At 40.6% G+C, this 24096-nt stretch overlaps 1 protein-coding gene across 2 annotated transcripts in view; it reads right to left on the bottom strand.

The window, feature by feature from the left end:
- LOC138300661 (tyrosine-protein kinase STYK1-like) overlaps nucleotides 1-24096 on the bottom strand; it is a 380092-nt gene that overhangs the window by 207189 nt on the left and 148807 nt on the right. Inside the window, exons 3-4 of one of the 2 annotated variants that reach the window (XM_069240291.1) lie at nucleotides 13176-13316; nucleotides 11821-12054 (exon numbers count right to left, since the gene is read on the bottom strand). In XM_069240291.1, coding sequence (XP_069096392.1) covers nucleotides 11821-12054; nucleotides 13176-13316 — 375 coding nt within the window. Of the gene's footprint in view, nucleotides 1-11820; nucleotides 12058-13175; nucleotides 13317-24096 lie in introns of both variants that reach the window. The other variant, XM_069240290.1, reaches the window with a different exon arrangement.

Raw genomic sequence — 24096 nt, forward strand, 5'->3', positions numbered from 1 at the left:
CTGCAATAGTAGTCAGAGCATTGGATTTTGGAAGAGTGGAATTTCATGTGCTCACTCTGAGAAGAGCAGCATTAGGGAATGTGTTGAACTAGGAAGAAGTTAATTTTACTATTCCTACTGCAATCCAAGCAAGAATAGGGAAACTACTATACCTCAAACACATTACATATACGAGTAACCCCATAAATGTAGAAAAAATAATAAGCTCTTAATAACAAATATTAATTAACATAAAAATGTATATATCTTTTTTAAAATCGAAAACCAATCAATTTACATAATTATTATTACACAAAATCAATTAATAAATGTTATTCAATTATTAATTTAACTTTCTACACTGTACCCTTACAAACCTAGTTGACACATAAAATATAACTAAAAATACCTATTCGATAATTTATATATTTAAAATAAATTACATAAGTAATACAAAAATAATTAATTGTTAATTAATTATCACTTAATTAACAATTCCTACACTATACCCTACAAACCCAGTATCATGCATCAAAACAGTAACTCAAATAAGTATAGCACAATTTAATAATTGATAATTAAATGATTAACAATAACAAATTGTCACTTAATTATTACTTAATTGACTTCCCGCCCTATACCCCTGCAAACCCAGCAGCCTCCACCTAAAACATAGCAATACATATTAATTATTAATAAAGAAATAAATAATTGTTAAATAATTTGTCTCACACTGCACCACTAAAAGCCTAGCAACCTGCACCTAAAAAATATAAATCAGCATTATATAATTTACATAGTTTAAACTATATAAATAATTAAAATTACTAATTAATTAATAATTCATTTTTGCTTCATTAACTTTCCACCTTCTCACCCTACAAACCCAGCAACCTGCTACTATACTATAAATTACTATTAACAATTACATATAAAATTCTACATCACTTTAAATTAGAAACTATATTTAAAACAACTAATAACAATCCCATAAAACAATATGAACACATAAAATTAATATATGAACTAAACACATTAAAATAATTAAAAAACTATTCTTTTTACAACTATATTATTGAAAACGATATTACAAAGCAAAATATACTTTCAAATTATATTACTTACATAACAAAACAACATTCTTGACAGCAATATCTTTGCATTACGATATTTTTGTGTCACAAGTTTTTTGTAAAAATATTTACAACTCAACATTTTGTGCAAACCCTGTTTCAATGTTGTGGGTTATGACTGAGACCTGACTAATCCAGGTGATAATACAGAGGTAGTCGTTTCTCACACCATTCTAAAGATGCAAAGATTCAATGGACAGAAAAGACAGACAAGAGTGGAAGCCCAAAGTAATCAAAAGACTATGGTGAATTACGGATGAGGAATTCTAAAGCCACGAGTCACCTCTAGAAAATAAATAACTTTATGGCCATTGTTCATTTTAATTCTTGAGAAATCCACAAAGTTAAAATATGCTTTGTTTGTTTTGGTTGTCTTATCCCACATGAGAAGAGACACCAACAAGTGGCAAATAGCACAGAGCGCTCACACTATATCAGCAATCCTGTTCAACAGACAGTGATTTGCCAGAAATGATGCAAAGTAATATTGCACCCTCCCTTGACAGCCCCTAACTAATTTCCACATATTCAAGAGGACTTTGTAGCCAATAGTTTGAAATGCTACAGAGAGTTTGAGTAAGCTTTCTCGTGTAAATGTCTTCAAGGCTCTCTGCAATATATCACAAAGTGGATTGCACAGAGGGCAGAAGGAAAAGCCTAAAAATAGTACAGGTACAGTCTGTGTGATTAAAGGATTGTTCTATTTGTATTTGAAATAGGTTTTTCTTGGCAGCAACAGTATTTAGATTTTTATTTTTTTATTTTTAGAAAATTAATTTGGAAGTCTTTGTGCCATATCTCCAAAAACTGCGGCTTGGGTTATTTATCTATTCTGAAAATCATTTGGCAGTTTTAGTAGTTTTTGTTCTTTTTGTTCTTTTTATGGTTGCAGTAGAAATTAATCAATTATTAATGTGATCACATTGTTAAATTGCACCAGCGATCCAGCATCTGCGTAAACTATAGCAAGAACTTAAGAAATTGTTCTGTGAATCTTTAAGATAGTCTAGTGTATATTTTAAGTGAGACAACTTTGAAAAAGGATAGGATCCATGGGCCAACAAGGAAAAAAAGAGCAAGGAAAGGGACCTTGCCACTGAAACCCCATAGGACGTTTACACTTATCTGGAACAAACCCCAGTAAAATATTTTTGATCAGTTTAATAGTATGTGGGTACCATATTTCATGAGCTGTCATTTTTAATAGTTTGACAGTACAAGCATGAATTTTATTCTATGTAAAGTCGTATGTTTTACTGTTCCTTTCCAAGAATTTTTCATCTTTAATTGATTATTATATTTAGTACCTTCATTTCTAAGAAATACATTGAGGGCCTCATTTTGAGTTTGGCGGACGGGGAAAGCCCGCCCGCCAAACTCCCGACAGGGTGGCTGCCACCTTCGTGGCAACCTCCCCACAGGGAAGTTACTGAGTTTTCCGCTAGGTCATGTGTGGAAACCTCAGTTTTTGCCTGCTGGCCTAGCGGGAAACAGGCTACAGCATTGTCTCCAGCTCGTAATCTAGCCAGTGGCAATGCTGTAGCCAGCAGTGTGCAGCAGCACCCTTACAATGTTCTCTGCCCGCACAGCAGACAGTGTTGGCCCCTGCGGTCCCCTGCACCTGTTCTCCGCCAACCTTCTCATGGTGGTGTGACTGTCATGAAAAGCCTGGCGGAGAACAAGATCGTAATCCGCAGGTTAGGGCAGCATGCAGCGTTGCCCTGGTGGATTACGATCTCTGCCACAGCCAGCTCACCTGGATCATGGATCCTGATGGAGCTGTAGGTTCCATGGCAGTCTGACAGCCAGGGTGATAATGTGGAGGTCAGATTGCCATATCAGCATCAGTCCTGATAGCCACTGCAAGTGTGGCGGATTACGATCTACACCACCGCCAGGCCACCGGGATCATGGATCCTGGTGGAGCTTGTGAGTCCCTGGCGGTCTGACTGCCAGGGTTGTAATGTGGCAGTCGGATCACCGCATCAGCAGCAGTTCTGATCGCCACCGCCACACTCGTAATAAGGCCCTAAATACTTACAGCCTGATTCGGAGCTTGGCGGATGAGAATACCTCCCCACAAACGTGACGAATAACCCATCCGCTATATTACAAGTTCCATAGGATTTGTGATGGAGTAACTACGTCTGTCAGGCTCCAAATCAGGCCCTTAGCCATCTAGAGTCTTTAGTGAGTTACAACTTGTGCACCTCTTGTATGTTCCAGGTTCAAAATCTGATGTGGTCTTCTCAATCTTTCATCCTCTGACATTGATAAATTAACTGACATTGGATTGGATAATAGGAACATTTTATTAATAGCATTATGAAATGGTCAAACTGTAGTAGAAAATACTAATTGAAAAGCCAATTACTAAATGATTAATTCTCATTGTCTTTAATGTAAAAATATCATCTAAATAGTCTTGCTTGTTTAGTAGGTCTCAGGCATTACTACTCTGCCAAAACTTTGCCCTCTTGTCACTAGGACACTGAAGGGGGCCCTTGATGGATTAAATTAAATAGGCAACAGTGACAAATGCAGATGCCTATAGAATGATAAGACCATCAGCAGTGGCCTTGTCATTGTGCCTTATTTTTTGCAGATACTAAACAGCATCAGTAACAAACATTGCTTTTTACCAATGCTGTGCAGCATTGAATAAAAGCATTTGCAAATCCTTTAAGTCCTAAAGGCAAGACCAATGGCAAGTTTTTTTTTTAGGCATATCACATAGGTGATGTAGTCATCAGGACCTTCGTCGTCATAGTGGTCTTGCTAGCTCAAACATGTAAGTTGACTAAATTTGAGCTAAGAGCCCAATTACAACTTTGGTCAGACCACCAAAGCCGCGGTGCCATCAAGTCGGTGGCATCACTCCCCCTGTCATGCCACCCCAAAAATAGCCTGCCAAGGCCAATGCCACCGCACTGTTTCCACAGGCCTGACTGGTGGAAATGTCTTATATGATGCTAAAGGCAAGCCTGGCTGCCGTTTGCAGCCAGTTAGATGAGTTCAATGTCCCAGAGTGTAAAAACTTGCAGTTTCAGATTCAAGTGAACAATAATTTTACTTTTTCAGGATTATTGGTTTACAGACCCTGTGACCCTGAAAACTATTTTAGGAAAACATTGGCAGAATATATCTGACCACTGGTTCTGAAATTGGCCTATTTTAATATTGTGGGTGACCTTAACATGCACTTAGAGTCGGATAGATCCAGCCAAGTACTGAAGAGATCTTGATTTTATCCACCTGCCCCACTTATTTATGGGATCAACACATAAGGCTGGCACTTGCTGGATTATGTCTTTTCTAACTTGCCAAATCTGCAAGTGTCAATGCCTTTTCCAGTTGAATAGTTAAACAATTATGTGGTTTCCATAAAATTGGCAGCATCTATCTCCATTAGGCTGGAAAAAGTTAAAACACATAAAGGCATGCAACGGCAAACTAGATCATTTAATTCAGACGAGCATTCCTAAGATTGATTTAAATATCGATAAGGCAGTAAAAAACATGAACTCTTGGTTAGTATCAGCTATGGATGTTCTGATTCCTGTGTGAACGAGTAAGCAGAAAGAGAGGCCATCTGCCCCTTGGTTTAAAGCGTAACTGATGATGGAAACAAAACTTAAGGTGCTGAAAAGCAGGTGAAGGTAATCTTATGAAGCAAATGAACCATAGGAGTGCCATTAAAACAAATGAACCATAGGAGTGCCATTAAAGTTGACCACAAGATGATAGAAAGGGCACGTTTGACTTCTATGTGGATAAAATTGAGAGGCATGGCAATCCCTCTTAAGAGATCTGTGCTAAGGTTCAAAGGCTGCTTGAGCCAGAAGCTAACTCACATCTCTGTGAAGCACTGGACGAAAACTTTAATAGGTGCCTGGCAACCTTGCCATAGTCTCCCCTGACTTTTTGCCTCTGCTTCCTATATTGTGTCTGTGTGTTAGGCTTTGTTTTTGCTGGTTTTAAGTACTCTGGACACTTTACCACTGTTGACCAGTGCTAAAGTGCAAGTGCTCTCTGTGTAAAATGTATGTGTAATTGGCTTTGTCATGATTTGCATATTTGATTTACTAGTAAGTCCCTTGTAAAGTGCACTAGAGGTGCCCAGGGCCTGTAAATCAAATGCTACTAGTGGGCCTGCAGCACTGACTGTGCCACCACAGGAGTGTCCCTATAAACATGGCTCAGACCTGCCACTGCAGTGTCTGTGTGCAGTTTTAAACTGCCATTTCGATCTGGCAAGTGTACCCACTTGCCAGGCCAAATCCTTCCCTTTTTATACCTGTAAGGCAACCCTAGGGTAGGCCCTACGTAGCCCCATGGACAGGATGCAGTGTATGTTAAAGGTAGGACATGTACTGATTTGTTTTACATGTCCTGACAGTGAAATACTGCCAAATTCATTTTTTACTGTTGCAAGGCCTATCTCGATCATAGGTTAACCTGGGGACTGGCTTTAAATATGTTTTAAGTGCAGTTTCCCTTTGGGAGCAGATGGAGATGTGGAGTTTGGGGAACTCACAATATAAAAATAAATTTTTTGGTAAAGTTGGTTTTAGATTGTCAGTTTGAAAATGCCACTTTTAGAAAGTGGGCATTTTCGTCCTTAACAATTCTGTGCCCTGTCTGCTTGTGTATTCCACGTCTGAATCACGCTGACAGTTGGTCTGTTGTGAATTCCCTCCAGACAGTGAGACAAAGGGGGCTGGGGTGTAGCCCGCATATCCTGATGAGTCTCCTTGGCTAGAGTGGGGAGGGAGGAGCTGACATTTACACCTTAAAGCGTTGTGCCTGTCCTCACACAATGCAGTCTCCAAACCCCTGGTGTGTGTCAGGGGCCAGACCTGGGCAAGACTGGATCTTGTCAGCAATGGAGACTTAACTTTGAGGTTTGCCTGCTTCAAAGGCAAATAGGGGTATAAGTAGTGGACCCAAACCCCCAGATTTTTTGATTACTTCTGGATCAAGAGGTACCTCTGACAAGGAGAAGAGCTAAAGAGCTGGAGGAGGAGTACTGCCCCTTGTGGGTGTGCTTTGCTGGGTTGGATTGCAGTAGCTGCTTCTGAGTTTGAGAGGACAAAGACTGGACTTTGCTGTGTTTCCCTGTTTTTGAAGTGTCTCTAAGGGCTTGAACTGAGCTTGCCTCCTGTTCTGAAGTTTCAGGTCCATTAAAGACTTCCTCTGCCGGCACCTGGACTCACTTGCAGACACTCCTATCCTGCCAAGTGGTGCCCAATCCACTCCCTGGACCCTTGTAAGGAGAAGCTGGTGGGACCAAGGCTGAAATCCAAGCACAGGAGCTGTGCAGGAGAACAATTGATGCAGCACCTGTATCGTGTCTAGGAAAACAAAACAACAATGCTACACCTGCTGGCGGCTGCCAAAATCGATGTATCACCCACGCAGAGCAACTTTTCACCACTGTGCCCCAGAATTTCACACGCATCGTCACTCGGCGTCAAAATGATTGTGAACCCGCACAGATCTGGGGTGGCCCGTCTGGAAATGGATACATCGCTCTTCTGCAGGAGAGAAAAATGACACATCGCCTACCCGACTGGAGAAGAAACAATGCACGACCTCACTTGAGAGTAAGGAATCAATGCATCGATGACTTTTCTGACGCACACTCACCCGTGAGGCTTTATTTCTGACGCAAACCAGGTACTTTGGGTAAAAGCAACCCATTTATTGTTTCCTATGGAGTAAGACTTGTTATAATTTAAAAATTCATAACAGTGCTTGTGTATGTTTGATTTTTGTTGTTTTGGTCTAGTTTGATATGATAAATATTGGCAATTTGTCTAAACTGGTGTTGAGTCCTTTTGTAGCGTTTTTCACTGTATAACTGTGTGTGTTGGTACAAATACTTTACACATTGCCTCTGAGATAAGCCTGACTGCTTGTGTTAAGCTACCACGGGGGGCGAGCAGGGGTTATCCTAGGTGTGTATCTCCCTTACCTTGATGACTAGAGTGAGGGTCCCTGCTTGGACACAGTGCAAACGTTTGCAGACTATTTTATTAAGAAAATTAACAATAATTATTCACATTTTCCTGATATCCAGCTTTGGACATTTTACTATCAAGATCAGAAAGATGCCAAAGTGTGGCTGTCTTGAGGAGTTTGAATTGTTAAATATGGATTATTTTTGAGCAATAGTGCACAAAGTAAAGTTGGGCTTCCCTGATGATCGAATGGAGCCAGACCTGATTGGTGGAAAAGCTGGCAAGAATCCCAGCCCTATTTTTGTAGCCTAGCCAATCTTTCAATCTCCATTGATGTTGTGCCTATTACTCGGAAACATGCAAGAATCATCCTGCTTCTGAAAAATCCTTCCCTAGACCCTGCCTTGCCTGAAAAGTAGTGGCCCATCTCTCTTTTGCCTCTTTTGGCTACAGTGGTGGGGAACCCTATGAATAATCTATTGGTGGACTTTTTAGAAGAGCATCAGGTGTTTGCTCCTTTGCAGAATGGCTTTAGATCGGCCCACAGTACAGAATCATTATGTATTCTTAAAGTGAAAGACGAACATCAGCAGGAAGTTCATGAGGAAGGCTCTGGGTCACTTATTCCGCTTGACGTGCAGCTTTAGACACAGGCCCATATTTGCAAGAGAATGAAGCAGTGTGGTGCCACAAGCCAGCTTGTGGCACTGCACCAGTAGGAAAGTGTAAGAATGCGTTGTATTTACAGCAATATGAAGCATCCCTGTAATTTCCTCTGCCCCGGCGCACAACTGGCTGCCTAGCGCCAATGCAGGCACCCTTGCACTGAGGAGCAAGGGTGCCTGCATTGCAGGGATGATTGTTTATGTGCAGGAAGGGACACCTTCTTGCACATAAATAATCATTAATGGTGTCTTCCTCCTATGTGTGCTACATTCTGCAGCTCACACAGAACGAGCAAAAAACGAGGCGGAAAAAAGGTATTTATCCTTGTTGTACCAGTTTTATGCCATCCCTGGGGTGTCGTAGGAATAGGACACATTCCCAGGTTTATGAAATCTTGTAAATCTGGTAATGCTTCAGATTCCATAGGTGTTGCGTGGGACCACCCACAGCAACACCCATGGAGCACGACTTTCATGCAGTTATGCATGAAAGGGGGTCATATTTACAAGGCCAGGAAAAGCCCCACAAGTTGACTTTACATGGCCTTGCAAATGGGTGTGACACAGTGAATGCCGAAGCATAAGAAAAATGATGCTCCAGTGGCATTATTGTGCCACAGGGGCATTGTAAATATACCCCACAGCGTCCCACAAGGGGATCCTGAGCCGCAAATATGAGATTGGAATCCTGGGTAACGTGTGGGCTTAGCTTGCCTCTTTTCTAAAGCATCATTCCTTCCAGGTGATATCCCAACCCTTTAGATGTAGCAAGCGGATCCTAGAGTATGGTGTGCCACAAGGCTTGGCCATAAGTCCAACCCTCTTTAATATCTACGTAAGACCACTAGAAGAAGTGGTGTCATTTTTGAGACATCATTAGTATCCTACGCAGATGACACCTCACTTATTATATCAATGTCTGCCAGGAAATGAAGAGTTCTCTGTCAGTTTCAAGAATTGTATCTCAGCCTTTGGTGAGTAGATTCATTCCAACAGTTTAAAGTTGAATGCATATAAAACTGAAATCCTTCTACTAGGAGAACATTCGCAGGAGTGGGGCGATCACTGTTGGGGTCCCGCTCCCAAAGCTCAAATCAACTGTCAAAAATGTGGGCATATGGTTGGACAATTCCTTATTCTTTGAGCTACAAGTCAAAGCATTGCCTTCTGGCTGTTTTGACATCTTGAGAAGCCTTAAAAGGATTATGGGTTTTTTCCACCCACTGGTGCTGAAGATGATCGTCCAGCCTCTACACATCTTGTGTCTTGATTAGTACAATATTCTTAACTTATCACTAGACATAAGAAAATGAGTCTGCAGATTATTCAAAATGTGGTAGCAAGATTATTATATCAACTGCCAAAATTCGGTTCAGTCTCCCTCAACTTCACACTTTGCACTGGCGTCCGGTGGCGAAGCATATCCAGCTCAAAGCATTGAGTGTGGTTCATTGGATCATGAATAAGCTGGGTGTGCCCAATGTGTTTTCCTTGCTCCAGTGCTATTACCCCACCAGTGCATTTAGATCAGCAGCCCATAATTTGGTTGTGGCACCCCATTTTGAAATGGCTTGAAAAGAAGGACACTGCTTTTGAGCTATAGCTCCGGTACAATGGGATAATCTGCCCACTCACCTACGGAAAGTATTGAATCACCTCAATTTTAGGAAACAGCTGGACACTGGGCTGTTCTCAGTCAGGCTTGGTTTTGTTATGTAATGTTTCAATAGTAGCAGGTACGAACTGGCAATCCCTAAATGGGGCAGCCATGTGCCTTATAACTCTTTCTAACATAACTGGCTCCAGCAGAGAGCTCCAGCTCTTGTGCATCTTGTATAAAGCCTGTTAAGGTAAAAGCACAACGCAACACCAGTCATAGAATCTCACTACACCTCATCCAGACAATCAATCATTGATCCCAAGCTTTGGCCGTTAAAAAGGCAGTTGTAGACGTTTTAAGGGTTCAAGGTGCTAAAAATGCAACACAATCAGTGCCAAACGGAAATCACAAAATTACTTTGTCATTTTCAGGAAGAATTTTGTACTTTTCAAGTAGAACCCAAGAACCACATTATAACAGAAAACATTTAGGTCATAAGTGTCAGTGAACAAGACTACTCCACTCATTAAGAGTGTAGTCCCACAGCTGAAAGGCTCTAAAACTGGCCTTAATTGTTTGCTGCGTATTTTAAAAGGCTACAAATAAATTACATACACACAAGATTAACGTCAACCATGTAGTGAAGTCCAGTATCCAACTCTGAACATTCCAGCATTCACCTGGAGGATCGTTTACAATTTGCTGATCATTACAACTAAACCGCATGAGCTGCCAACACTTAGAGACGAATGTTAAGCAACAATATAGTCCTTTGAAAAATACTTTAAATATTGTGGTAACCTTGGTTCCTTTCTTTTGGATATATACTGTGCTTAGAGTTTTCACCTCCATGATGCTATTCTGTAACAGCAGCTCTATGTATTACCATCTGAGGCGTATCCCCGCCTTATTGCTCCTTCATATCCTTTTTGTTTTCAAGTAATAATGTTGTGACAACTATTCCATTAAATAATACTGATTGATCCCTTTACAACCTGCATCTTGCTTGCTGTTTATCGTTGCAGTTCTTTGATGACATATCTTAAGATGACATGTCTAGCCCTTGAAAATACACCATAAAGGCATCCACTACTGGCTCTGAAGACATCCACATGTTCATATATTAAACAAGCATTTACAATGCAACGGGTCTCGCGTTTGCTCATGTTAGAGCTGATCGCGTTGTAAACTCCTAACCCGACTTTTCACCTATCGGGCAAAAGTGCATTTATGTACGTAACCCGAAAAAGTGAAATTAACTATGTAACGCGCTCGACTTCTGCCAAGCGAGATCGCGCTCGTAAATTAGAGAAAAAGAAGTCCACGAGCCCGATGGAAAACAGCGAGCCTCGCATGTTTTCTGTACTTGGTCGCTGCGCTCGAGGAGGGCTAGCTACCGGAAAAGGCATGACGTATGCGTGCCTTCGACTAATGAAAGCATGCAGATTTTCTTAGGCAAGCCCATGAACCAATAAAAAACACTGACGTGAAGTTGACAGGGCTCCGAGCCCTTTTCTAAATACTAAAGCGTCTTGCTGCGATACGCATGTGCGAGCGCATGCAACGCAGGCTCGACCCTAAAAACGGTCAGTTGTTGTTTGACGTTTAAATTGCTAGCCGGCATGTGTATATTCATTAGCACTAGGAGTCCTTTGTCTCCATGTGTCATGTTATCTATATTTATTTCTTTAAAAGAATAAAATTGTTCCCATTCTAGGCGTGATACTTTAAAGCTTACTTCCGGAAGACATTTCTCACATATGATTCAGTGAGGTAGGCTATATTACATTTGCTTGCAACATAAAGGAGTGGGAATTGAGCAAAAATCAAGGTAAATCTGCTGGAGCTTTCACATAATCCATAATTAGCCCATAAAAATGTAAATAATATGAAGTTCTGATCCTCCTTTGTACCGAAAAGTGCAATAGTGACCAATTATGTTTTTTTAATTGTATGTTTTACTTCTTTGAGCACCAAAACAGACTTTTTTCGACAATACAGATAAATGGAACAGATTCCCTATCCCAATCCAATACACTACAAGTGACCATTAAATAAATCGTAAATTAACCAGATTTGTCAAATGTTCATTCCAAAAAGCTGAAAAATTGTAACAAGTAATCCGCTATTTGAAGATAAATTAAAATCTAATTTGTAATCTGCTATTTTGAAATTATCTCAAAAACCGCTTGAGACGTTTAGGTCATAATGAGGTGGGTTGAGGACAGTATGAAAGACTTTGCTTTACCTATATAGAGAATTAGCTTGTGTGGGTCACTTATTATCCAAAATTAAAAATCACACCACAGATACATGGGTATTTGTCACAATACCTCCAAGACTACTAATTAGGTAAGGGTAAAGCCTACGATCAGCTGTAATTATGCTCAAGAAGTGTATGAATTTAGGTAGCATGATGTGGAAAGCCTTTAGTGATAACAATGTACAAGGCTGCTTCTTTGCTTTGTCCTGCTGCTTACCTGCACATTCTCGAACAATAGCCATTTGTCCAGTTTCAGATGCCCCTTTCTTGCCGACAGTGGCGCGGCACACTGCACCGAATCGCCCGTCACACAGAAACTCAACACTCTTGATCCCCCTATCTGGAGGTAGTTCCCATTTCTCCAGAAAAGGCTCTGGGTTGTGTTGAAGATCTTCAAAGGAGGCGGCGGTATTTACCACTCCTTGTTCTTTCCCCTCATGGTTCAAGTCTTCTGCTAGAGAGAAATATATATACTGAATATTTTCACATTTTGTGATTTCTTATCAAATCTATTTTCTGAGTTTATCATAACGAGAGCATTTGCTTGAGCTGTTATCTTTCAGCAAAAATTGAATTCCTAATCCCTCAATATGCTGTGTAGCTTTTGCTATTTCCTTGCAATATATGGCACCGATCATGCTCACTAGATACAGTAGGGGAAATGCAGATACTTCTTTACATGATACTTTGATACCTTATATTACATTTAATATTTTCTTTGCCATAAACCTGTGCCTCCATCTTTTTCTTTCACTTGTGGAAATGGTAACTAAGCTTCTACAAAGAGTATGATTAGAGATAAAGGCTTCCTATTATGATGGGTGGACCTGATCTATAGCCCTGTTGGAATTAATGAGTTTGCCTTTCTTTCCTGAAGAATGGTTATATACAGCCACATTGTCATAGAAGCCGAAGGGTTTTTCACAATAAATATTCCTATGACATCCAGCATACATAACAGAGGTGTAATACATTGTGAGGTAAACACTTTGTAATAATCTAAACTGCATCACAGCAGTTCCATTATTGACCATTAAAACAGGGCTAAAGGTAACCGAATGGACTGAGCTATTATGAAAGATGAATAAGCCAAGAAATATACAATCAGGAGGCTATATTTAGGTCAATAGTTTTAAACCCCAGGCCTTAGTGCCACACAGGTTGTGCACATTATGTTTATACATTTCATCGGGTTCACACATTTCTGTGGCTCAATCACTCAGTCTGAAATAAACTTACCACAATCCAGCTGCCAGAACCAAGAGAGCTATGGGAAGTGTGTCAAAGCACTCTGGATCAGTTTCAAATAATAAGTAAAAACGTGTGCCTGGTGACTATTGGACACACTACATGATCTTGAAAAAGAATTCTGTCATTTACCGAGGGTGTCAGCTTCTGATCTGAAAACTGGGTGCACTGAAGAGAGTTTTGTAGACCTTGGAAATAATCTAAAAATAAAAAAATTAAAATGACCTCCCCATTACCTCACATAACCAAGTACTCTGAAACTTGTAGGAGCGAGGGCTGAACAAATAAAGTGCTATTTCACTTAAAGTTTATAAAAACTCTTACCATTCAGGACAATAATAGGTTCAATCTTCTGCCCTCGTCGTCTTAGACATGATTTCCACAGGACAACTACCACCACCAGCAAAGTTGATAATGTTAGTAAAATGGGTATAATTATAACTGCAATCTGCATCCCAACATTATCTGCAACAAACGGTGGTAATAGGTAAGACACATACACATTTATTTAGTTTGTTCTAAAAAAAGATAGAACTGTGCTTTTTCAGTATTAAAGTAAACAGGAAGAGACGTTATTCCCGTGCCAATTCTCTGACAAAGGAAGTACGCTCGATTAAGATTATGTGGTTGTAAGCACCATTTTACATCTGGCATTCATCTAGCCCTCATAAAATATTAACTGTAGATAAACCTGATCTCACATGAATGACAAAGAAAACCACAAATTACACCTTGTCACCATTGATTAAGAAAATATCATCCAACATTCAGAACTCTAACTCTTGAGTGAAAAAGTAAGCGTGCCCTCACTGATTCCATGTCAGTTAAGGAATTAATTAGAATCAGGTGCTGCTAAACAAGTGCACTTGACTACTTATCGCCAGGAAATGCTACGATCTGTGTGAGATAAAATAGAAACATTATCAGTTTGGTCTAGAGCATTCAGGTTTGTGGTAATGCATCATGACTCAGTGAAAAGAGACTTATGATTGTCTCAGTGAAAGAATCATGGGTGCTCATCAGTCTGGGAAGGCGATCTAACCATTTTCAAACATGAAGTCTATGATTTCATACTGAGAAAGATTATTTACAAATGGAGAAACTTCTAGATAGTTTCCAATCCAGCCAAGAGTGTGCGTTCCAGAAAATTCAACCCAAGCCAGACAGTACAGTGTTTCTGAGAGTGCAAGGATTGCTAAAGGTACATCCAACGATGTAAAGCCATCTGTCAATAGGGTAAATGTCAGGGTTCATATTTTTCCTATTAGGCAGACTGTACAAGTATAGCTTTCATGGGACAAAAGCCCGGAAAAAACTGCTGCTTTTCGTACTTCGTAATTTAAGTTTCCTGCAAAATTTCTGGCACACTCTCCTCTTGACGGACAATTCCAAAGTGGAGGCATTTGATTGTAATGCATGACATGTTTGGTCTAACCAAACTTTGTGCCTCAGTGGGAGAACCTTATATCGCCAGTCGAGGTTGGTGGTTGAAGGGGTTTGTTTTGGGCCTAAACTGCAGCTTCACAATTATTGAGTACACCATAAAAAACCTGTCTATCATGATGTTTTCTAGTATTTTTAGCATTTTTGCATTTTAGAAAATGTCATGGTATTTAGATGGATGTGCCATAACCATTTTTGTCTCAAATTAAAGGCCCCTACACTTCTATCAAAGTATTCCCTATGTGAATCTGAGAGCAGCACATGCCGGGATGTGTTCAACATCTGAATAATCCCTGAGTTGGCCAAAGTCATTTTGTGGCGTACATTAATATTCAGACGTAAACAGAAGCCATTCTGAAGACAGGTACTAAATTGTTAGCAGAAGAATATGTGATGTTCTGGGTACAATATGGGAGGGGCTGGAGGATTCTATAATAATTTGTCACTGGAAGGCCACTGCCACAGGCACTTTAGCAGTGACTCTCCCGCAAAGAATTGTCCCCCCTCGTCAGCTTACTCCTCTTGTTCATTTCAATATTTGTATGAACTCCTGTTAGGGCAAATATCAGAATTACAAGTTGACCGGTTAAGTACCACACAGTCACAATTTTCACAATAGAAATGTTTACAGACGAAACTTGTTGAAACTTACCAGGAGAAAAATGGCTAGTATATAGCTGGAGATTTGGATATTTGTGCAGAAAGTAACACAGCCTTCAAGTAATGCCCCAATTTTGGGCATTAATTATAATTGGTGCTATTCATCACACCTAATAATTTCCTAATACCTGTGATGATGGATTTTATCAGGTGTGATGAATATAACACACTTATCTGGGCCAAGTGCAATCAAGCCAGTTGAACAATAAAGTTACAATGTTCTTGTTCTTTCAATTAAAACAATAACATAGTACATTGTATATCAATACAACCTAAAATACTGATCATCTTCATAGATTTCAAAAGTTTAGATATGTAAAACAGAATAGAAATATTAAAGGCTGAGTTGAATGGGTGGAGGTGGCTGGGTTACTGAGAATGGTAGTGATTAAGGAGGCTTGGTGAATATTGGAAATCGCCCTTTCTACAGGGTTATCCCCAAACGTTTTGCTTTTCTCTTACTATTTTTCTGACCCTCTTTTTGTTGGCTCTAGAATTCTGTGCACTTTGCCACTGCTGATCACTGCTAAAGTGCATGTGCTCTCTCCCCTAAACCTTGGTATGATTGGCTTACACCTGTTTGGCATATTTAATTTAACTGTAATTCCCTTGTAAAGTGGTATATCATATACCCGAGGAAGGGCTCGAAAAATATCCTCGACCACTGGCTATGGCAAGTCATATTTGATCAAGTCAGTCTTTTATAGGACTTACTCGCCCCTTCTGGCGAGTTGACAAAGAACAGGTGTTCTGTCCAGTCAGAAAGTGGAGGAGCAATAAAAGACTATTTTAAATCTTGTTCTTGTATGTGCAGAGTTCCAAGACTTTGTAAGGTAAACTGTGTGACCTTCTGTTCGGAGTGTAAAATAAACTATTTTTTTCAGAATAGGAACAAAGGCAACCCAGGAAAAGGTTCAGCCTAATTGGCCCTTTACAATGGGTATTGTGTGAGTCCTACTCCATACCAAGTTATTAAACAACCCCAAGTACACCTGTTCCATGTAAGGAATTTCACTAAATAATACAAAATAGCTGATGGATAGAATGCTTGCATCAACAATAACAGGGAGCTGGTCTAGGCTGCATTCCATTCCATTAATTTGCACACACTGTACCATTACAGATGGAGACAAACCATATTTAAATGTTCTTGGTTTTCTTTGTATAACAACCAAGGGCCACCAGTGTGGATTGGACTGTCTCTTTCTGATGCACGATCAAGACCAAACTTCATATGGGCTGTGCATATAATGGCACAGGGAGCATTTCATACATCACATTTTTGTGTGTGTTTTTAATCTATATTCCCTCTCTATTCTCATAATCAGATCAATCAGATCAATCAGCCATGAAAATGCTTCCCAAAAAGATATTGCTTCCAATAGTTTTTCATCTTTCTCTAAGCGATTTGAATACAGTCTGTACAAGCATGAATACATAAAATACTTAAAAAGGGAGACTTACCCTTTCCTTCACAGTAAATGCAAAAATTACAGACTGAAGCCTAGGCTGTCAACTTTCAAAAGAAAAAATTTGGAAACTCGGATACTTTTTAAATGGCATAGGGCTTACAGACTTTTACTGTAATTAGTTATGTAAAGGCTAAAGACGGGTTCTTTGTTAATGACGTCATGTAGCAGGTATAGGCGTGTTCACGAAGTAACGAACTGTTCATTTCAACCTGGGTTCAACACTGATGTAAAATGTGTTTCTCTGATATTATCTTTAGTTGACAGTTACGTGTTCATGCTGAAATCTCATTATATACCTCGTTAATAGTGTGTCATTCTGAACAGTGCAACTGGTGTATTTTAATAGCTTGCTACTTCTGACTGTGGAGAGAAGCCGTGACCCTGCGATTATGAGGTTAATTCTGTACTGTTAGAAATGCTCTAGTGAGTCAAGAAGACGCGCTCTCATTTTGAGATTTCCTAGGAGCACTCCACAGCTACTGATAAAAGTGTCGACCAGGCTCATTTAAATTACATTTTTGGAAACGATACCACGCCCTTTAGGCCTGGCCAAGAGACACTTTTAGGCTGTGTGCCAATCCCGTGTTTTCAATACAAATACATACCTATATGCATACATAATTATGTTTTCTTGAGCCCTTCTCATCTATTGGTCTGTTCAAATATCATTCACATTCGTTTCCACCCTCCACGGTATTACAGCATGGGGCAATGTCTCGGTCCACATCATCCATTGGCTGTGTAAATGAGGGAATGAGAGAGAATATGACAAGAAAGTGAATTCCCTAATATTTCTGCTCTCAGACGTGAGTTTACATCTGCATCCCACCAGATAGGAGCCTTGAAAAAGAAGCCATCGGAGGACGGCAACTTCCCCGGACTTCGTCTAGTTTTAAGAGGTGCGGTAGTATTTGTTAGCTCCTGCGCTAGTCTAGAAACCTAACTTGAGTTAAATACAAAATGTATTTTTTTCCCAAACCTCTCATACTTAATGAAAATATATAATAATATTCGTAGAGTGGTCCCACTACTCACCCATTATGAATCATTACAAGCTAATTCGGCTTTGTGTTGTAGAGATTGGTTCAAGTGGAGTCAAATAATTCGCATTTCTTGAACCCGCCCCCCCCCCCCCCGACATGATGAAAGGTGTTTCTGAAGAGTGTTACTCACACCCATAATTTAATACAATCCGGTGTTCTTAAATGGTAATCGGGAAAAGAGAGTTTCGTAAATTTTATTTCAGAACCTTGATGCTCAAGATGTGTAACACTTGACAGTTAATTACATATAAGCAATGTTTCATAATGTAGCTCACCATATAAAAACTACTGAAAAAGAAACAACTGTCACATATGCTCTATCTAAGTAAAAGGCTGAATATATGAGAATGTTGAAAACCTCTGGCGTCATACATATAGATGAAGGTAATGGATCTGTGAAAGTTGCATTTGGTTTATTGATTCGGGAAGCTGCGTTGACTTCCTAACAAAGTATGAATTGTGCAAGCTAATGTTTGTTTTTACTTCTATATATTAAATAAAATATGAGAGCATAAATATATAAGCAATAATAATGAGATATTGATAAGAGTTGTGCTTTAATAAACTAGAGAATGTAGTTGTCCGGTTCCCCGTGTAAGACTTATTCTAGATGAGTGAACGTTTTACCCGAGTCCTTCATCCCTCCCTCAATTTAATCCAATTAGGGAAGTGGGGGCACTGTATTTTAAGAAGTAAAATACAGAAAAAGACATTCATTTTTATATTCTGTAATTGTACATGGTTTATCTTTCAAGAACGCAGGCCACTTATTCTCAGACCAAATGTGAGCGAAGCATGTATTCTATCCTATTTACCAAGCAGCATTTTCTAATGATGCATTATGGCACTACAACGTGGTCAGAAGTATCATACTCATGAGTTAGAGGGGACTCAATCATTTCCATTCTCCCCTCATGATTCATCATCTTGTGACTCTGCAGCCCTCTTGTTTGACATAGCACTTCTTTCTTAATCATACCAGTGTCCCTTACCTCAGTGTCTACCATACTCCACTGTCCCACTCACAATTTATTACACAAGTCTACTCTCTTGCAGTATTTTTCATTTCCAGGTTTTTCTTTTATTTTCAGGGTTGGCTCCAGCAGTACGGGCAGAGGACTGGGCATCACCAAGAAATGGCAGTTAGTCCACCAGCAGCAGTACAGGTCCTCATACTGAATGTTGCCACCTCTGCTGCTGCCTTGTCAGCTTATTCCCTAAGGGGGGAGGATTGTCCTCTCAGCAGGAGATAGCACTATTTTTTTAACTCTTGTGTTGCCCCAATTCTCCTATACATTTTCACACTCATATGCCCATAACCCCATCTACTACCTGTAGATGTAGGTCAGATTTAAGCCCTGAAGTGCCCAAGGCTGAGTGTCAATCACTGACACCTCATCACAAAGTGGGGTGGGGTCAGCAACTCTCTATGACCTCATCCCACTCTGTGACGATGTAGAGACTGCTGCATCCTCCTGTTGGATGACCTAAGGACAGCCAATGAGAGAAGGGAGAAGTCCCAACCCTCCTGGGACTTCCGAGGCAGAGCTGCAGAGATATATGTTTTTTTTAAATGTTTGGTGCATGTGTGTAAGTGTGTGCATGTATGTCTGAAAATTTGGGAGTAAGTATTGTGAATGGATGTGTGTGTGCGTGCATGTTTTTGCACACATGTGTGAATGCATGGGTGTGAGTGTGTATGTGTGCATGGGTGTCCTATCCAACCCCCTCCCTGTTAGAATTACTGGCTGCCACTGTTTCAGGGATCAGTATTTTTCAACTTAAGGAACAATGTCTAGACCAATCAGAGCCCTTGAATTCAACAGCCTGATCCTAGGAGTCTCCTTAACCTGTCCTTGACATTCAGTTGGCATTCTCATTACTGGCAAGTTATGAAGAAGAACTTGTTGTCAAGGGAATGCTTGGTGTCCCCACTTCCCAGGAGTACTAGGGGTTATCAGACAGAAAGATGCAGTTGTTTGTGCAACTAAGAGCAACCTGGAGTCTTGCAATCTGTTGTGTAAACAGAAGAGCCTTTTTTTGAGTCTGTGATTTGGAGGCTGTTGTTGTCAGATGAAGGTGGTGAGTGTTGTATTTTTATGTCCTCAACAGAAGAAATATCATTGCCATGAATACAGTGTCCTCCACTTAACTTCAGGGACAAAAACAGTATACCACGGATGGCACTTATTTCAGCATGAGTAACCATGACTTGCTTGCATTAATATTTACTAGACATTTAGTACATGAAGGAACTCCCTTTTGAAGGTGTGAATCTACTTGGACTCCTTAGAAAAAGTCAAACTGGTTCACACCAAGAGGAACACTCAAGTTGAAAAATTATACATCCATCTTTTACGTATTATGAACTAGTGGTCTTATGTTGTGAGATTAATGGGCCTCTGTGGTTAATCTCACCCGTCAAACCATTCCAAGCTCTTGATTGGTTCCATTAAGCTTTCTTTACACTCGGATCCCATGTGCCTAAGGCAACATCATCTATAACCATCAAATTCCTTTCTTAAGGTGGGAATGGGAGCATTGTCAACATTATATATGTAACTTTATCGGTCACATTACACATCACATTATCAATGAGACAACTATCAATATAGTATTATTTACTTTTTTGTTATGAGTTGTTATTCAACAACATTGTGCTCAGCTGTAGTACCCTGTTGGTATAAATACTGTGAAATCATGAGAACTGCATTAGGTGTGCAAGGTATGGTTTGCATGGCTGTTTTGTGAGTCATGGAATGCGAGGGTAACCATAAACCTCAACACCACTCTTTGTAATTCCCATTTTTACTTACCCCAACACTTTTACTGTATGCCTTAACTCTTTTTAATTTTCCTGTTATATTTACTACACTAATGTGTTGCTCTGATTTAATAACACCAACATTTTGTATTCTGAGGCAATTTCTTTGAAAATTATCCTCACACCCCCAGGAAAGTGCTATGAAGACCTATGCTGCTCAGATTTGTCAGCAGTTTCCTTTTAAACACTCACTCACTCCCATCAGAACAATTTTTCCTCATGCATACCCAGTGGCAGCTCGCGGGACGAAAAAAGGGTGGGGCAGCGCGTGGGGGAGAAAAAATATATAATAAAAAAATAAAATACCTTTATTGCTGCGCCGATCCGTTCCTCCGTCCTCGACTGCAGAAACAGGCTCCTAGCCTGCACTGCGTCTAATCCTAATGCTGTTTTCATGCTGCTGGCAGCATTAGGAATGGCTGGGGTGCCCAGCCAGGGCACTCTAAGGCAGAGTGGGAGCCTCTGCCTTCTGTCTCCAACCCAGCAACACTGTTGGAGAAAGTCCAGACGTAAGTGTGTTTGGCCAGCCCGAGACAGCCAGCCAAACAAACATGCACACTGAGCAGCAGTGCTGTGCACTCCCCCTTTGTGCTTGTCACAGCCCCATAGCAACACAAAAGGGTGATGGACAAAGTGCTGAAACTTTTCAAACATTCACCCCCAGTCAAGATCTGGGTTTAATCCATCGTTCTTTTTGCTCACCATGACACCCTAGTTTGGACCCAGTCATATGCAAATTAGTCATGACTCTGTGCCCCATGGGAACAGTTCAGCCCAAACTGCCAGGCCAGGTCCTCCCTGGACTGGAAACAAGCATCCTGGGACCGGTTTCAGGGTATCATCCTTCATCAGCCAGGCTAGCTTGAATCCAGTGGCACAGTGAGCAAGGGACCCACGTCTGGGCATACCCTTCCCACTTAGGGCAACTATACCAACACAAAAGGATGATGGACGGAGTGTTGAAACTTTTCAAACATTCACCCACAGTCACAGATCTGGGTTCAATCCATCGTTCTTTTGCTCACCATGCCACCCCAGTTTGGACCCAGCCATACGCAAATCAGTCTTGGCCCTGTTCCCTATGGGAACAGTCCAGCCCAAACTGCCAGGCCAGGTCCTCCCTGGGCCGGAAACAAGCATCCTGGGACCAGTTTCAGGGTATCACCCTTCATCAGCCAGGCTAGCTTGAATCCAGTGGCACAGTGAGCAAGGGACCCATGTCTGGGCTTACACTTCCCACTTAGGGCAACTATAGCAACACAAAAGAATGGACGGAGTGTTGAAACTTTTCAAACACACACCCCCAGTCACAGCCCCATAGCCCTACCTCTTTTACAAGAAAACAATAATAAACATAGTTTATTATTGTTTTCTTGTAAAAGGTTTGCAGCTGAGCTCCTGGTGGGGGGGGGCTCCACCGTTGTAGCGGAGGAGCCGCCCCTATGCAGACATCAGACAATTGTCCCAAAGTCTCTTGGTCAATCACACTCATCCAACAGTATCCTGACAACAGGACCTTCCATTCAACCACCTGACCCATCTTATTACTATGTGGATTCACACAGTCTAACCTCACCCTGACCATTCCACTGCGACCTATGAGGCCATCAACCATCAAAAGCCCCAGACTCTCAGTCACCAAGGCACTCCCACCATTCTATGGTGTAGCAGAGGAGTCATGCACAAATAAGAAGGACCTTTTGCAAATCATAGTACACTTTCATTATGCATTTGCGTTTGTTGGGAATGGTCCTTTCTGCAGCATCACCCCACTTTTTTGCTTTCCTTTGCTGAACCCACTTTTGACAGATTTTAGGACTGCACACTTTAGCTGAGCTAACCAGTGACAAAGTGCTTGTGCTTTAATTTCTGAACATGGTAAAATCGGTACACAGCTAATTGGCACATTTAATTTACTTATAAATCCCTATTAAATGGTATTACATGCTACCAGTGCGCCGCAGCACTCATTGTGCCACCCAGAAAAGTAGCACTGTAGAACATGTATCAGGCTGCAACTGCAGACTGTAGTTCAGTATTAAACTGCCATTTCATTTTGATCTTGCAAAATCCCCTTTTGATTAATAACTGGACCACCCCAGTTGCCCAGGACCACTGCGTACAGCAATGAACACAAACTTATTGTGCAGTTGTACAACAATGACATCAACAGCCTCTTATGCAAAGATTAAATTTTGAAGTCCAAATTTTTAAACAAAACGTTTAGAAGGAATGTACATTGTTCCCATCAATGCATCTATAGATGATGTTGCACATTTGTAGAGTTCATTGTGGATGATGGTTGAATTACATTCAAATTGTGGGTTGCATATGAAACCCAATGCATTTTGGGACAGTATTGTCCCTTCCTCAGTGGTAAATGAAAATATAAACAAAAGCAAGACATAATGAGGGACGTTACTAACACAAAACATAACCTAAGGAGACAGAACACTCTACAGTGGCCACCTCTCCTTCTTATACAAAGAAGAACACATATTCAGTGAGGTGGTGGTAGTACCTCCGCAAACAAAAAACCTTTGTAAGGCAATGTTCTGGCATCCATACCGCCAAGTGAAACCAGTATTAGTGCAGGAGCTAGGTGAACAGGAAGAGCCTGTATATCAAGAACTGCACAAGAAGTTCATTAATATTGTGTTCATTTTTGTGCGCACTGGTCATGGGCGCACCACAGCTGTCTGCTATTGCTTAATTTGTCAAAAGGTTAGTTCATTTTTTACAAGTCAGTGAGTGCATTTTATATCCAATTTCAATTCATTGGTTGGTGTCATTGTTGTCAAAATGTACAATAAGCTTGTGAATATTGTATTCATTTCTATGTGCACTGGTCATGGGCAACTGCGGTGCCCTAGTCATTAATCATTATTGTCATGTGCCACAGGCAGGGCATGCTCCAGCACAGCATGCCACAGCTGTTTACTCTAGTATAATTTGGGAAAACGTTTGTTCATTTTTTATAAGTCAGTGAGTACATTGTACATCCAATATCAAAATAAACCTTTTGCCAGGCCTAAACATTCCTTTTTATAAAAGTATTAGTCACCCCTAAGGTAGGCTCTAAAGGCTCAGAGGCAGGATGCATTGTATTTAAAATGTAGGATATCTGTACTTAGGTTATACATGTCCTGACAGAGAAAAACTCCTAAAGATGTGCTTCACTGTAACAAAACTACCTTTCCCATATACTAACACTGGGTTACTTCATTACACTTAATAATTGATAACTTCAGTTTGGGAGCAGATAAATAACTCTCCCACTCATTTGAATGGTTATGTAAAATTCTCTTTAATGATGAAGTCGGATGTTAAGATATTATTCTGAAAATTACACTTTTACAAAGTTGCCACTTTATTGCCTAACACAAATGTACTCTTCTGCTAGTGTCCTGTATGACTGTAATGGTTCTCCTGTGATGTGATATATATTCCTTCCAGACAGGGAACAAAAGTGCCTTGGGTGTGAGGATGGCTGTTCCTCTCCTGGACAGAATAGCCTGAGGGGTTATATTCAGCCTGTCTGAGTTTCAAAGGGTAGCTGTGGGCTGTGCCCACCCCTTATCAGACTTCTGAAGCTGCCTGCTCAGTCACCAGCAAATAACATCTGTGCCTGCCTGCCATTGCAACCCTAGACAGTTTGGAGTCGAACCCAGAGGGAGGAAGCAACTGACCAGAACCAGGATAGAGGTAGACAAAGAGATGACCCCCTACACACATAGGCTTGCTCTGAGTATAAAAGCGGCATCCTCAGATCCTCTTACCACATCACTCCTGAACCTGTAGAA

This window comes from Pleurodeles waltl, chromosome 6 (genome assembly GCF_031143425.1).
Source record: "Pleurodeles waltl isolate 20211129_DDA chromosome 6, aPleWal1.hap1.20221129, whole genome shotgun sequence".
NCBI lineage: Eukaryota > Metazoa > Chordata > Amphibia > Caudata > Salamandridae > Pleurodeles > Pleurodeles waltl.